This window comes from Eucalyptus grandis, chromosome 4 (assembly GCF_016545825.1).
Source record: "Eucalyptus grandis isolate ANBG69807.140 chromosome 4, ASM1654582v1, whole genome shotgun sequence".
Classification (NCBI taxonomy): Eukaryota; Viridiplantae; Streptophyta; class Magnoliopsida; order Myrtales; family Myrtaceae; genus Eucalyptus; species Eucalyptus grandis.
This window is the reverse complement of record NC_052615.1, coordinates 20,792,374-20,807,965: the sequence shown is the minus strand read 5'-3', so window position 1 is coordinate 20,807,965 and position 15,592 is coordinate 20,792,374. Positions and strand designations below refer to the sequence as shown.

General features: G+C 39.6%; 3 protein-coding genes across 4 annotated transcripts; 2 read left to right on the top strand and 1 right to left on the bottom strand.

Moving 5' to 3' along the window:
* Window positions 1-63: 63 nt before the first annotated feature.
* LOC104441208 (monothiol glutaredoxin-S15, mitochondrial) lies at window positions 64-4,015 on the bottom strand. Of its 2 annotated transcripts, none has more exons than XM_010054239.3 (7): window positions 3,886-4,015; window positions 2,997-3,136; window positions 2,268-2,405; window positions 2,052-2,151; window positions 977-1,043; window positions 440-518; window positions 64-362 (listed from the first exon to the last, which is right to left on the bottom strand). In XM_010054239.3, exons 2-7 carry the CDS (start codon window positions 3,066-3,068, stop codon window positions 303-305), a joined length of 516 nt encoding a protein of 171 aa, XP_010052541.2. In that variant the 5' UTR covers window positions 3,069-3,136; window positions 3,886-4,015; the 3' UTR covers window positions 64-302. The 2 variants fall into 2 exon arrangements, with proteins under 2 accessions (XP_010052541.2, XP_010052542.2); XM_010054240.3 differs by having other exon boundaries at window positions 2,268-2,402.
* A 2,821-nt stretch (window positions 4,016-6,836) lies between these two features.
* On the top strand, window positions 6,837-7,736 carry LOC120285869 (TMV resistance protein N-like). Its single transcript, XM_018871979.2, has 2 exons — window positions 6,837-7,372; window positions 7,553-7,736. The coding sequence occupies exons 1-2, from the start codon at window positions 6,837-6,839 to the stop codon at window positions 7,734-7,736; spliced, it is 720 nt and encodes a 239-aa protein (XP_018727524.2).
* A 302-nt stretch (window positions 7,737-8,038) lies between these two features.
* On the top strand, window positions 8,039-8,930 carry LOC104442800 (protein PHLOEM PROTEIN 2-LIKE A8). The gene is made up of 2 exons (XM_039311134.1): window positions 8,039-8,424; window positions 8,561-8,930. Exons 1-2 carry the CDS (start codon window positions 8,051-8,053, stop codon window positions 8,652-8,654), a joined length of 468 nt encoding a protein of 155 aa, XP_039167068.1. The 5' UTR covers window positions 8,039-8,050; the 3' UTR covers window positions 8,655-8,930.
* The last annotated feature ends 6,662 nt before the right edge of the window (window positions 8,931-15,592 follow it).

Genomic DNA, 15,592 nt, shown 5'->3' with positions numbered 1-15,592 from the left:
TTTTTTTTTTGCACTAAAAAAAAAAGCAGCGAGAGTAGCAAAATCACCATAAGACCACTCTAATTTGCTGCAAGTATTGGCCATGCAAATTTGATATATAGATCAAAATAGAAGTTACATTATTTTGATGCATTGATCAGGTATAAGAACATAATTATTCAAGGTAAAGTTCATTGTTACCCTCTCAACGGTCATCACGAAGCACCTAAATTGAAAGTAGGAAGAGCAGAAAGAAAAACATGGTTGAATGAAAACCTCACAAACCCCAAAATTCCAGTTATATCTACTCGGCCATGTATTGCTTAAGCAGACTTTTCCTGGTTGGCTGCAATATCCTTGAGCTTCTCCTTCAGCTCTCCACTCTGGATGGAGAAAAGGCCACATCAGCAAAATTAATTGGAAGTAGGAAGAGCAGAAATTGTATCGAAAGAGCCCTTACCTGGTGCATATTCATAACAATATCAGAACCTCCAATGAACTCCCCCTTAATGAATATCTGGGGGAAAGTGGGCCAGTGGCTGCATAAGAAAGAATGGATAAGGAAACAAAATCATATGAAATCTCATCTCCACAATTGAAAAATTCAGCACAGATCAGCCAAATTAGGTACATGTTGCAAGTTGATCTATACTATGAAGAATAAAATCCATGACACGATGTCATACACTTGTTCTCGAAATGTAGCTGAAAATCCAGAAGTGCATACTAGTACCAAAGTGCATTGATGTGACGGTTAATATTCTAGGCAGACACTAGAGGCTGAAGTATTCTGTTCGACAATAAATGAAAACATCGAAGAAAACCTACATTCACTGCTATAACTTTGAGGTAGTACGTCAACACTTAATCATCTTGACATTATTAAATACATTAAATGAAAGGCCTTTAAAGCATTTTGCATTTTCAGTGTACAAGAAAAATGCCATATGAAAAATCAGCCAAAATTATGCACTGTCAAAAGGGAGGTGCGACTCACCTGAAAGCTTTCACAGCACTTTTCAGCTCTGCATTTTCCAAAATATTCCTAGCATTTAATGGAACATCTGCAAGGGTGGTAAGAAGACTTCAGCAGGTTCAATCAATCAAATCCCAAAATTTAACACGTCATGAGGGAAACCGCACTATCTGAGAAGAAATAGATATTAATGAAATGGCTGACATTTTCTTCCATGCACAACATTCACTAGCACTTGGTGTGGTATATGACATTATATCTGTGTAGGACATCAAAAGACATGGATAATATTATATTTCCATGTACATGCAATCAGCATATGAGAAGCTGTGATAGCTATGCACAAGCCCATCATACAGAAAGAGAAATTAATCCACCATTACGAGCTGAAAAAATGAACATAGCTGATTTGGGTTAGATTTTTTCCAATTTTACAGCTTCTTGCCCACCAAAGCTCTTTCAATAATTGAAATCTCAGGAAACTAAGAATTTGACAAAAACTCTCCACCTGGTTTGCCTTCAGAATTCTCCTGCTGAGGCACGAGATGTGTAGGTACTATAGATGACAAAGAATTTCAACATAATAATTTTCGGTACCATTTGTTTACTGGTAGAGCTGACTAAATGTTGATGTTTGAAGTGATAACACATGCAAAAGGATGATCAGCATCAGAACTCAAGTCTCATGCGCTACTCTAGTACATGGGAATGCAGTAGCTACGTAATCTCACATTCCCATTAGTAATTATACTTGGAATTGTATGTCCACAGTTTTCTAGATAGGTTCATTTGGAATGTGAGTATATTCCTTCAATAGCATTATCCAGAGAAGTCAAGATCAGCTCTATGCTAATTCCTGTACCAATTAAAAACAATCCACTCCAGTACTTTCCTCCCTAAATACATCATAACCAGCTCAGTGAAGCACATTTTGCAAAGTTCTAAAACAAAGATCAGAAAATAAATTCAACAGCCAAATTTGTCAGTGCTACTTCTCCATAGTCTTTCAAGTTAAAAATGCCACTGGGTAAGTCCACCAAAGACGTGCTGAAAATGCTATAAAAGGCAAAACCCTATAAAAGGCAAGAGAACTTACTGTAATGTTTCAATACTCTCACAGCTAGAGAGCTGAACCCACACTGCGGAAACTCAGGAACCCCTTTCATGTATATCATCACCGGATTTTCCTTGACATCCTAAATCATAAGCTAACGAAGTTAAACAAATGAAGACTAGATGAGCAAAGTAAGCAGAGCGCAGAACATACCAAATAACTGCATAACCATAACATGTGATATCTCAGGGCACCTACCTGTTCAACAACATCTTTTAGAGAAGTGGCAGAGTCCTGAAACTTATCCATAGGTTTGAAGTCATCATGCATGTCAGGGTCATTTGGTACAGTTGTGGAGTATCTCATTCCTCTTTGAATAAACGATGCAGATGCCTGCTAATAATGGTTGCAAAAGGGTTGTTAGCAAATATTGCACATATTAATTAAGAAACAGACTCGACTAATTGAGACATTATGAGAGATAAGGCTTGAGAGTTAGAGTGTCCAAACACCAGACCAACAGCCAATGGCTTTTATCACAGTCAGGCACTCCCTTCGCTATCCTTTGAGAAACAAGTTTGAGAATTTATTTAAAAGTTTTTACATTGGCAATGACTAAGAAAAGACGCTAAAGTTTGAAATAGGAAGTCATTGCCAGTAATGGCCAGCAATGCACTTCCATCGATGGAGCATCACATAAGCACAACCGTCATGCTGGAGAAGAAGCAACTTGGGGTCCTTGCGGAAATAACCTATGTAATTCCAGTTAAGACCTTTTGGAGTAAAGACGGAAAATGGTTACAGTGACCCCACAATTTACTTCGGTTTTCTTCTTTGCCCAGCTAAACTAGCTTCTACTCGATATCTTAGGGCACACCTCAAAAACCATCTTTTATCTTCAAAATTTAATCCTATGTGCCTCCATCCATACAATAATAACCAGTATGACCACATCTTACGCTAGTTGATGCAGGAACAAAAGCTCACCATTCTATTAGAGCCTCCTGCTGGGGACCCTGTAATGCCCTTGAGTAGTAGGTTCGATAAGGCTCTTGCCATGATGCTTTGTGCAGCACAGCTCAAGGTTATATGTTCTATGCACTAAAGCACTGCACCACAGAGTGTCTCTGCACAACAAAGATTATGTGCAGAGTATCAATCATAATTCATATAATGGATTAAAAGTTATGTAATAGTAGAAACATTTGAAGTCAGGATAGAGCTCATAAACAATAATCAACAGTCAACCCAAAACGAATTGGAGCTTTGCATCTGAAAGTGGTTTCTCAAGCTCGCGTCACCATCGGTTAATTAAATCAGAACTCTGTACAGTAATTCGATTTAAATTTGCATCACCATCATCATCAATAACATATAAGCCATCGTGACCAGCCTGAGGCGCCGACCAAGACTCGACATATTGAACCACGGTGATAGAAAAAAAAAAAAAAAAAAACATATCTTGAGATCAGTGAAAAATCACCATTGAGCGAACTCTACCGCAACACATCCGGAGCGACTCAAAATCGGAAGAAAATGTGTACGACCTTGGTTCAAACATTTTGTCAAACAAATGGTGTGCAGTGGATTGAAGAGAGAACGTTGAGCAATTCATATCCTGAGCGTACATTCAGACTTGGAAGAAATCACCCAAGACATACTTGAAATCAACACAGAAACCTCCGTAAAACGCAACAACAACGCGTATGGACTAACAAAGGGAACGGCTCTCGGTTTCCCGGCTCGAAGACGGTGGCTAGAGGGTGAGCTCGAGACAAATCGAGCTATGGCCGACCTGCCACGCAATGTCTTCCGAGTCGGGATCCTCGGGAAATCGACTCCCAAATTGAAAACAAAGCAACCGGGTCTGTCTTACCGAAAATATGGCGTCGGGAAAGGAAGCCCGCGGGCGCCGGAGTCCGTCGAGGCGTCGAGGCGTCGCGTCGTACCAGCATCGCTCCAGTCGCATGAGGGAAGGACAGGAAGGAGGAGAGAAAGAAGAGGGCCGGGCCGAAAACAAAAGGAAGAGGGGAGGACGGGCCGGGCCCAAACGAAAAGACGAAAAGGAACAGAAGGGACCGGGGCAGCCCGGCCCGGCCCCGCCTCGTTTAAAAAAAACAATAATTAGTTAATTTATTTCTTTTTCTTTTTCTTCTTTTTTTTTAAAAATATTTTTCAAGCAAATTCTATAAATATTAATGCAAATGCTCCGAACATCTATATGCTATGCAATTTTATGAAAATTATTTCTGTTTAAGGGTTAAAAATTAATCCATAATTTTCAATGCAATTAAATCCTAAATGAACATGTAAAATTTAGATGTCAACAATCAATTGAAGGAAAAATTTTATAATGTTATAATAAGGCTAGTGACGTCTGAAGACATGGACTGAGGTGACATGCACACAAAACGAGTGTAAACTATGGGCATATTGGCACGAGAATGGCGTAACTAATTTTATATAACCAATACCATTTGAGTATCATAAGATTCGGTCTTTTGTTATAATTGTCTAAAAGCTGCAATATTAGCACGAGCTTGATGTTAGTCAACTTTAAAAAAAAAAAAAAAAAGGAAATATGGGAAAGATGATTTTAGTTTAACTTGATATATTTGTAAAATTTGATATAAACATCTATTATTACATCATATTTCAATGTCTTCCCACTTAAGTAAAAGAATCGATCACACAAAATGATGCACAAGCATGGGATTTGACAATCCAATCCGCTATCAAATTGCCCTCTGTAAAATAATGGGCTGTTCAGAAAAGAAAAGGGGGCATGTGACAACACTCCTTAATAATCACACGCCCTTCACACTAAAAAATGATATGTGCCTTGAACTTGAAGTGCGCCCTTATTGTCTAAGCAGTCGTTTCTACCTCAGCCACCTTGCCGGCCTAGGGTTAAAAAATTAGGTTAGAAAAAATAAAATAATATAATATAATATAATAAAAATTCGGAAAAATAGTAAAATATTATTAAATATATCTACGTCAATACCCATGGTATCACGTAGAATAGTTAGCGCCCACATCAATAATTTCTAGCTAAAAATGGCCGAATTGACTTAGTAAACAAATCGTAGCAAAATGTGAAAAAATTTAGAACTCAATTAGCATAATTGAAATGTTTAGGACTGAATTAACAAAAATATAATAGATTTAAGACTTTTTGGATAATTTTCCCCTCATATATGATTGGCATAAATCGTACGGTTTTATTTTTAAAAAAAAAATACTGACATGCTAAAGAAATTTCTTTTTCTAACGAGGGATTATGTTCTAAAAAGTTCGAAACATTCAGCATTGCCCTCTTTACTGAAAAGCGAAAGTTCACACTCAAAACTCAATCTGAAAAAGCATAGTCCGGACATACGCCTTCAAGATAACTTTCAGCCCCTCATAATAATAAAAAGTCAAATAAAAAAATAAATCCAAGATTAAAATGACAGAAACAGGAACTTCAGAAGAAGAAACTGCATTAGCTAATTCATCGATCATGTTGAGGCTATAGAAGGGGTGAATAGGTTAATTTAGATAACGATTTTTTGAGAATAAAGTTAAGTTTGATATAAGCAAAGACAGTTTGTTTGATGGCCTTTTTCTTGGGCAAGCGACAAAAATTTCCCCGGTAGTAGTGTATGTCTTTTCCTTTGTCTCGGATTGATATGGTGCTGGCCGATGGAATCCAAGCGGGAACAAGACCCTCCTAATCTTTAAAAGAAACTTTAGAATTAAAAGGTTTTCAGATGAGTCGATCAAAGACGAAATATATGATGAGTGATGTTGATAAGAGTAGAAACTTAAATGACATCAAGGCAAGAACATGGAGTATCAAGGAGTGAGTATTTTCGATATCTCAAACATTTTTTGCCAAATAAAAAAGGAAAAGATAGATGGAGATCTCAACCATGGAGTTCAGACGGGATGTGTGAAATAAAAAGGTGTGATCGGGGCTTTGAGCGACTTGGAATGCCACTCGGGGCAAATAAATATTGACATGGACGCAAAATGAGTGTAGACGGTAAAGATGAAAACGCTTCATTTGATTTGTGAACATGTGAGAAAATGAAAAAAAGAAAAGGAAATGACCCTATTCAAGAAAAAATGGGTATTACCCCATTCAAGGATATGACGGGAGAATGTTGTCTAGGTGAGCCGATCATGTTGAATTGAAGATTTTGGGATGCTTTAATGAGAAGATTCGAGCAAGATGCGCACGGTGTGTTAGAAGATATTGAAAAGTACTTAAAAAAAAAGGATGTGAGAGAAGACTAATGAAAACATGGAGCATCTAGAGTATATGAGGACGGCACAAAAATGACGTAATGAAATTCTTATAACTACCTCCATTTCGTGTGATAAGACTTGGTTTTTTGTAATAGGTGTTTAAAAAGTATAATTCTAGAAAATGCTTGGATTCTAGTCTCCATAAAACAAGGAAACGTGGGGAAGCACGCGTAATGAAATTTCTTACGTCATGTTTCGGTGTCTCTCTACTGAAGAAGAAGAATCGATCTCACAAATTCTACGTTAACAAGGATTGTTTAATGATTTGCTTTGAGTACTCCGCCAAGATCATCCCCGTTTGCTAAAACGAAGGCATTACAAGCAGAAAGCGATAGACATAGACACGACAATAATGAAGAGACAGAGAGAACATTAGCATCTTCTACTGTGTCTTCTGGTGCGATTGTTGGAAACATGGAGGCAAAACACAAGCGGAATGATTCAACGTTTTCACGTTGAGGTTCTTGGATTGGTGGGTAAACGAAAACGAGTTGAGTCTTGAAAGCATCAAGTCTTGAGTAAGAGAAGAAAATGTATGCCTTTGCAAATGTTCTCCTGGCCCTTCTGCTCATCTACGCTTGCAAAATCGTGCCGAAGAAAACAGGGGCGGTCCCTCAAAACTACGACGTGTTCCTGAGCTTCAGAGGCGAAGATACTCGCACTGGCTTCACTGATTTTCTCTACATCAGCCTGGTAGATGCTGGGTTCCACGTATTCAGGGACAACGATGCACTCCCTGTTGGCAAGGAGATAGGCTCGGAGCTTCTGCAGGCAATCAGGAATTGTCAGATTGCAATCCCTATCATCTCCGAACGGTATGCACAGAGTAAACCATGCCTCCATGAGCTCAATGAGATCATGGATTGCCACACAAAGCATCACAGATCGGTCTTCCCTGTGTTCTATAAGGTAGATGTAGTTGATGTACTTGAGCAACGCGGTATTTTCGGAAAGGCTCTACGGGAACATAGAAGGCATTGCAGCTCAAGAGACGTGCAAAATTGGGAGTTGGCGCTGACTTCTGTCGCGGGCATTAGAGGATGGACATCACAGGCCATTGCTAATGGGTATGTATGTGTGTGTGTGTGTATATATATATATATGTATGTATTTACGAATCTACAGATCAGAATCCGAACCTCCCTGCCCTTGGAGGAAAATGACTAATCCAGATTGACAGAGTTAGGGGAGTAAAGGAATTAAACGGTACGCTTGGTTCTGGTTTTTACACTTGTATATGTGGGCAGGCATGAAGGAGAGCTGGTGAAAATGGTGGTCGCAAAGGTGTCGAGTGTTTTGAAGACGAGGTGGATCGAAAGGCTCCTCATCTTTTCTATGTTGATGTCTTATTACCGCATAAGATCAGGTATCTCTCCCTTCCGTTTGAGCCCAGCACCTCCCATTCCCAAGTATTCTCTATGTTTGTCATAGGAGAGCTTTGGCCTCCCTTCGATTCCCCCATAAAGAAGGCGTGTAGGTTTGCGTGGTTTATGACCTAGACCAATTTCGTGGCTTCTAAAAGTCACATTGGACTGTTTTGATTTTTCATATAATGTTCACACTGGCTACAATTTATCATTATCACTTTGATTTGTCATATTGGATTGCATCATCATCATTTTGGTTTGTCATATTGGATTGCAGTATATCTTTACTTTTCGGAGAAGAAAAGAAGTGAAGTTTTCTTGGCCTTCCATGGCCCCGATACTAGATGCGGCTTTGCCGCTCACCTCTGTAGCAGCCTTATGGATGCAAGAATCAATGTGTTTAGAATTGATGATCCGTCCCTAATAGGTAAAAATGTTAGTAGTGAGATTCGAAATGCCATTGAACATTGCAAGATTTCCATTCCAATTCTCTCTGAAAATTTTGCCTCCTCTCATTGGTGCCTCGACGAACTAGCTCAAATAGTTGAATGCAAGAAAACAAAAGGGCAAGAGATGTTGCCCATCTTCTATAAAGTGAAGCCCTCAGATGTGAAAGACCTATTGAATTCTTTTGGAGGCAACATGCGTCAACAAAAGAAGCTATTCAAAAGAAGTAAGTACAAGCAGTGGAAGCAAGTTCTCAAGGAGGTTGGGTCCTCCAAAGGATGGGAATCCGGAAAAATCGCAAATGGGTACTTACTTTTATCATTCCCACGAGAACTCATTTACTGAAAACTTATACTGTTCATAGCGCATTTGATTTGATCCTAATACTGGAAACTTCATTTATTGCTCAGAACTAACTTAAGTTTATCTGGCAATTGGCAGGCATGAAGGGGTACTTGTGAAACAAATTGTCAAGAAGGTTTTGCGGTTGTTGATGAATCCCCAAACGCATGACCGTCCCATCACCATCCACTGAACATTGAGTCGATCATGGAGTTAGTAACGACTCAATCATCTCCTCTTTTACAAGAGGATCTTCGTAGACGATCCAAAGTGTCATCATCTATTGTTCATCATTTGCATTAATTTTCTAAAGACTAACGGTGAATTCTTTTAGAGTTAAGGAACATGTTACTCATATTATGTCGTGTAATCTATTTAATAAATATGTCTGTTTTTGGATTCAAATGTGACAAGTCTGTTCTGTTACCAAAAGAAGCGTGAATGAGGTCATGGAAACCGAGGAAATGGAAGGAGGAGACGAATATGTCCAAACGATAAAAGCCCAGTGAGGTCTATTAGTTGTCTGAAGGGGCCGTGTAGGAGTTGCTATGGAGTTGAAGTTAAATGTGATCTTTCGAGATTCAGATTGCCTTCGGATTAAGTCTCTGACCATCTTCCTTACTATAACCAATCGAAAACTCAGTTCGTTCCGGTGTAAAACAAGATAAGAAAATGATAAATGATAAAACAGTTCCAACTTCCCTTAACACAGCTTGATATATACAGCACTGTACCCCATCACTAGAAGAGAATATATCGTTTCTTAACTTTTTCTTCTTAAAACTAAAATCTGATCATGCGCGCATGGAAAAATAAGCCATTTGATACCTAGCTAATGTGGTTGAGAGAACCGACCAAAAAAAAATGTGGTTGAGAGACAATTTTTCCTAGAAAAAGAGAAGGGAACAATTAGATCTGTCACAAAGATTTAGCACGTCAATCTTAATGCGACTTGTTGCAGAAGTTGAACATGTTTGTTGCCATTAATTTCTCCAATATATGATTATGCTTCTTCATTATGTCAAAGTCCATGGTGCCTTGCAGATGTTTTCTTAACCAGCAGCCATGACCTTAAAACTGCAGCTGCCGTCCAATTAATCACCAGTGATGCAACCCCTTTATGCAAAATTGAGTATTTCAGATCAGATAGCAAGCGCAAACGCAAAGGATACACCCGGCTCTTCAGCCAATTAATATGCATAATGAACTTACGGGGGCTCCCGAGCTAAATAGAATGCACATCACTCTCATCCCTAAAGTAACAAATCCTGAAGATATCACCCAATTTCGACCTATCAGTCGGTGCAATTTCAATTATAAGATCATAGCGAAGGTGCTGGCAAATAGATTGAAACCATGGCTCCCGAAACTTATCTCTGAGGAGCAAAGTGCAAAAGACCGCCAAATACAAGACAACATCTTTATTGTCCAAGAGGTGATTCATCAACTCAGGGTGAGAAGGAGAAGGCGTCATTTTTAGGCCATTCTAAAACAAAACATAAAGAAAGCTTATGACAGGGTCAAATGGGATTTTTTTATGCGCTTATATGCTGCGATTGGGGTTTAATGAGAAGTGGGTGAAATGGATAAAATATTGCATCTCATCAGTATCCTTTAGTATCCTAGTCAACGGAGAACCCTCAGCTGTCTTTACGCCAACCTGAGGGCTTTGAGAAGGTGATCCGCTCTCCCCTTATCTATTTATACTTATGGCTAAAGTCCTATCTACCCTTATAGGCAAAGCAATAACAGATGGAAGTATCAGAGGTATCCGCCTAAACTCCACATGCCCCACTCTCTCACATCTTCTCTTTGCTGATGATGCAATCTTTTTCTTAAATGGAACGATAAGAGAAGCTTAGAATGTGGCTAATGTACTGAACCAGTATTGCTATGTGTCGAGACAAGCCATAAATCTAAACAAATCAGGGCTCTTCATAGGGAGAGACTACCCACAAAGCCTTAAACAAAATCTAGTTGCTGAACTAAGAGTTCCTGTCATAGAAAAAACAGGTAAATACTTGGGATTCCATCTGATTGGGGCCAAACCAAAAAGGAAATGTTTGTGTGGATTCTTACTAGAGTTGAACGGAAAATTGAAGGATGGAAAGAGAGACTGATTTCAAAGGCGGGAAAGGAAGTTCTAATCAAAACAATTATTCAAGCACTCCCTCAATACACAATGACTATCTTCAAAATCCCACTATCCATTTGCCGTACTATCGAGGAACAAGTAGCTTACTTTTGGTGGAAACAAAATGCAGCTAGAAGAGGTATACACTGGAAAAAAGTGGGAATATTTGAAAAATAGGAAAGATTGTGGTGGCCTTGGTTTCAAAGATTTAGTGGATTTTAACAAAGCAATACTAGGAAAACAAGCTTGAAGATTTATTCCAACACCGGATGCACTATGGTGTAAAGTTCTGAAAAGCATTTATTTCCCTAGAGGGGAGTTTTGGACAGCAAACAAAGGGTTTCAACCTTCATGGAGATGGTAAAGCCTATTAATGGGGAGAGAAATGATTGAACCTAAATCTAGGTGGGCTGTAAGGGATGGACAAAAAATCATAATCAGACAAGCCACTTGGCTATCGACAGGAAAGCTCTTTGGCCCGGTAAATAGGGATGAACCATAGTTGGTGGCTGAGTTAATTGATCATGCATCACATGCATGGGATACCCAACAAGTACAAGAGATGTTTGAGGAAGATGTAGTCAAAGAGATCTTAGCAATCCCCAAAAGCTTAACACCCCATCCTAGATAGACTAGTGTGGACAGCAAACAAATCGGGCTCATTTACTGTGAAAAGCGGCTACAACTGACTACATGACAAAGCTGATTCTCCTTCCACAAATACCCCATCCTCATCCTACCAAACTCCTAAGTCGCTTTGGAATAAAATCTGGAAGATTCAAACCTTCCCAAAAATCTGACACTTTCTATGGAGTATTTGCAGCAATTCATTCCCCTCAAAGGAAAACTTGCATAAAAGGAGAATACTTGATGATCCTACTTGTCAGATATGTGGACAAGCCCCGGAATCAACAGAACATTTCTTAATCCTTTGTGATTGGACCAAAAACTTATGGTCAAGCCCTCACTTTCATGTCGACACATCTCCAAAGAGGATTACCTGAATAGATACGTGGGTTTTCGAAAATCTAACCTCACAAGTGGATCCAACATCGAAAGCCTTGTTCACTGCAGTTCCATGGCAGATCTGGAAATGCAGGAATGCTCTGGTTTTTCAAGGGCGAAAACCCAACCCACTTGCAGCTCAAGAAGAAGCGCACCTCACAGCAGCCCTATTCACAAAATGGCACCTACGGGGGAAGAAAAGCGAACGAGAATCAGTCGAACACCCACATATAGAGACGAACTGGAACCCACCCAAAGAAAACGAGCTGAAAATGAACGTTGATTGCTCCTGGTGTGAATCGTCCATGACAGGATCGATCGCTGGAGTCTGCAGGAACGAAGTCGGCGTCCTCCTCCATGGCTTCACGAAGTCGATCGTAGCTCCATCTGCGTGGGTCGCGGAAGCCCTAGCTTTGAGAGAGGCGACATAGGCCCCGTTTGGTTGGGCTTTCCCAAGGGGCTTTGGGGCCCCAAAGCCCCTTGGGGAAAATTTTGTGTGTTTGGTTAGGCTTTTGAATGCCCATTTGCGAAATGTGGGCATTTTAGAAGTCGAAAGCCGAAAGCCGGGGAGGACCAACTTTGAGCATCGGGCATTCCGGGGATGAGATTTTACTGTTCACCGAGTCACTGTTCATCGTCTCCTTCGCCGTTCGTCTTCTTTTTGCGGTGGGCGGCGCTTAGCCGCGAGCGGCCAGATCCGGCCCCCCGGCGGCCAGATTTGGCCGCCGGAAAGCCTCGCCTGAGGTCGCACCACCTCAAGCGAGGTGGCCTGAGGTCGGGCGACCTCGGGCGCCTGAGGTCGGGCGACCTCGGGCGCCGAGGTCGGGCGACCTCGGGCGCCTAAGGTCGAGCAACCTCGGGCGGCGTCGCTGGCTCGCACGACCGGGCGACGCCGGATCGAGGTCCGCGCGACCTCAATCGGCGTCAGCGGTCGCGCGATGGCCGATCGCGACTAGGCGAGGCCAGATTGGCCGTTCGGCGGTGGCGATTTGGCGGTCCGGCGACGGCCGGCGGTTGGCCGTCGGCGGTGGCGGCGGTTGGCCGGCGGTGGCGGCTGCCGGAATTTGATTTCAGACTTAAAAAAATAAAAAATAACAAAAGCTAATTACAAATGTGAATTTTACCAAACGGTGTTTATACTAAGTTGCATTTCAAAGCTATAATTTACCAAATGGTCTAACATTTCCGAAAGTCCCTTTACCTCAAAGTATTTGCATTCTCCTAATGGCATTCCCCCAAAGCCGAACCAAACGGGGCCATAGTGGGTACTCAAACGAAGACTTGCACGAATGGGAGAAGACTTGGAACTAAAAGGGGATGATCTGCAGGTGCTCTTTTCTTTTGATAACTTATCACTTGTGAACAGCCTATTAGGCTTGGAGGAACCACCTTGGCCGGCCCAACCCATAGTAGCATATTGCAAGGAAATCTTGGCTTGAGTTACTGGAGTATCAATCATCTACAAGCCCAGAGACACAAACAAAGCCGCAGATTGGGTTGCCAAAGCCCATCGAATTAATTTACTTCCTCGCAACTGGATTGCTAACCCTCCTCGCTCCTTATGTTTAATTTTATGTTTAGATTCACCAACAAATGATACCCCTTTAGTGGGTTAGTAATGGAAGTACTATCTTTCGACCAAAAAAAAAAAAAAAAAAAGAAAGAACTTACGGGGGCTTTTGCACAATGAGCATGGCCACGGATCTTGTTCGATCCAGAGAAGCTCACCCCCAAAAGATTTCTGCCCGTGAGTGGGTGCCAAAGCAGCGCACTCCAAAGTTAAAAATAAGAATCTAAAGGTCATATTTCATAACATGCTGCAGAGAGAGGATTTGCCGACGAACTAAGCTCATGTTTACGCGTGCGCGGTCTGTCAATGCACTGGCAAATAGCATGAATGTGTAGGTTTTAGGACTTCGAGGAAGGCGTAGCCGAAACAGGTAACTTTGGTGGAGGGGCGAGAAAAGGACTTTACGAGACGGACCCACGAATGAAACTGTGAGAGACGTCCCTATTCAATATGATCTCTAGACTTTAGTTTAGTATTTAATGTCATTCCTAAACTTTTGATAGATGTTTAGTCTATTATATTGATTATACAAAAATGTTCAATATTATTCCTAAACTTGAATTATTGAAAGAATAATATTAAACATTTTCATACAATCTATAGATTAACTTGAATATGTACTAAAGTTTAGGAGCTACATTAAACTAAATTAAAAGTTCAGAGACTATATTGTACATTAGGCAACAATTTAAGGACCACGTTGAATAAATTACAAGTTCAAGAATTGCATTGCATATCAAGTTAAAGTTTGTGGACTATTTATGTAATTATTCCTAGCAAGGCTAGTGGAACACGAGACAAATAAACATTCACTTGCACACAAAATGAGTATAGATGATCGCGTATAGCACGATAACAAAGTAATTAATACGAACACTATTTAGGGTCATAAGAGTTGATTTTTCACATCATAATCTGGTATTAATACCTTAGAGAGGGACGGCAGATCTAGAATTCAGAGCTTAGAGAATCGGCGTCCTCTCTGCTCTGCTGTCTAGAAGAGAAGCGCGCCGCTCCGATGACCTCACTCTAATACCATGTTGAAAGAGAGAATATTCTATGTATTGTATTCACTTAATTGAAAAGATTACAAGAATACATACAATATATATATATATATGAGTAACCCTCTTAAGATTAAGTATTGACTACTTTAACCTTATTATTATTTCCTAACAACAATGTTAGCATAAGCTTGAATTCAAGTCGACATAAAACAAAGGAAATGTATAAAGAGATGGTTTTCATTTGACTCAGGATATTTTAAAAAATTTATGCAGACATTTCTTCGTCACATCATATTTTGGATTCTCCCCACTGAAGAAGAAGAAGAATCCGATCGCACAAATTGATGCAGAAGCATTATCAGATTAGTTAAGAGAACGTAACTAAGGCCCGTTAGCTGTAAATTGTTTTGACTGGATATTAACTTGCTCGATGAACGATTTCAAATGATCAATGAGTTATTAGGACGTATAGAAAGTTACGAATGGTTTGATGTGGAATTTAGCAAAGAAGTTACCGACACATAAGGAAAATTATCTCATGCAAATTGGTTTTTGCTCTTGTCGGTGTAGTCTTCTTTTCAACAGAACAGTCAAGAAAAATGAAAACCGCAAGTCAATTTATGACTAATCACTAACCATTTCAATAGTCAAGAAGACGAATTTAAAGACAAAGGAGGTGCGATGTAGTCATAGTTTTCAAGGAAGAATTACAAAAAATCGCTTGAAATGGGACTTTTTTTGGTCTGGAGTAGTGTTTGTCTCGGAAAAGCCTTGGTGATTTTGTCTCAATTAATTCGGTATGTCATGAACAAGGGCATTTTTATTCAAAACTAACTTAACTCAATTTCCAAAATTTCCAAATTTAAATCTAATCCTCAAAATCTTATCCTTAAATCCCAAAAAAATTGCTAGATTTCCCAAAATTTTCACATTTAAATTAGGATTAATACCATGAGAAACCTTAAATTGGTATATTTATGACAAATTTACCATAAACTAATTATTTGGTCACCAAAGACCCTAAATTGGAATGTATATAACAAATTTACCTCAAATTAATTTTTAAATCACTTGTGAAAATCCCAAATTAATTTTTATACTTATGACAAATTTACTTCAAACAGTTCACATGGACTTGGCATCTCGGGATAAGCTCAACAATTTCATGGTAAAATTTGTCATGAGTGTATCATTTTTGAGATTTTTGGCGATTCAAAAATTAGTTTTGAGTAAATTTATAATAGGTATAATAGTTTAGTTTGGAGTTTTTCGTTGCAGTAAACCTTTAAATTAAAACACTAACGAGACCAAAAAATTAAAATAAATAAATAAATAAAATACTGGACCGACCAAGAAGAGAAAAATGCTAATCCCAAATCTTTGGCCTTCGCTCGCCTGCTTATCTTCCTCGAACT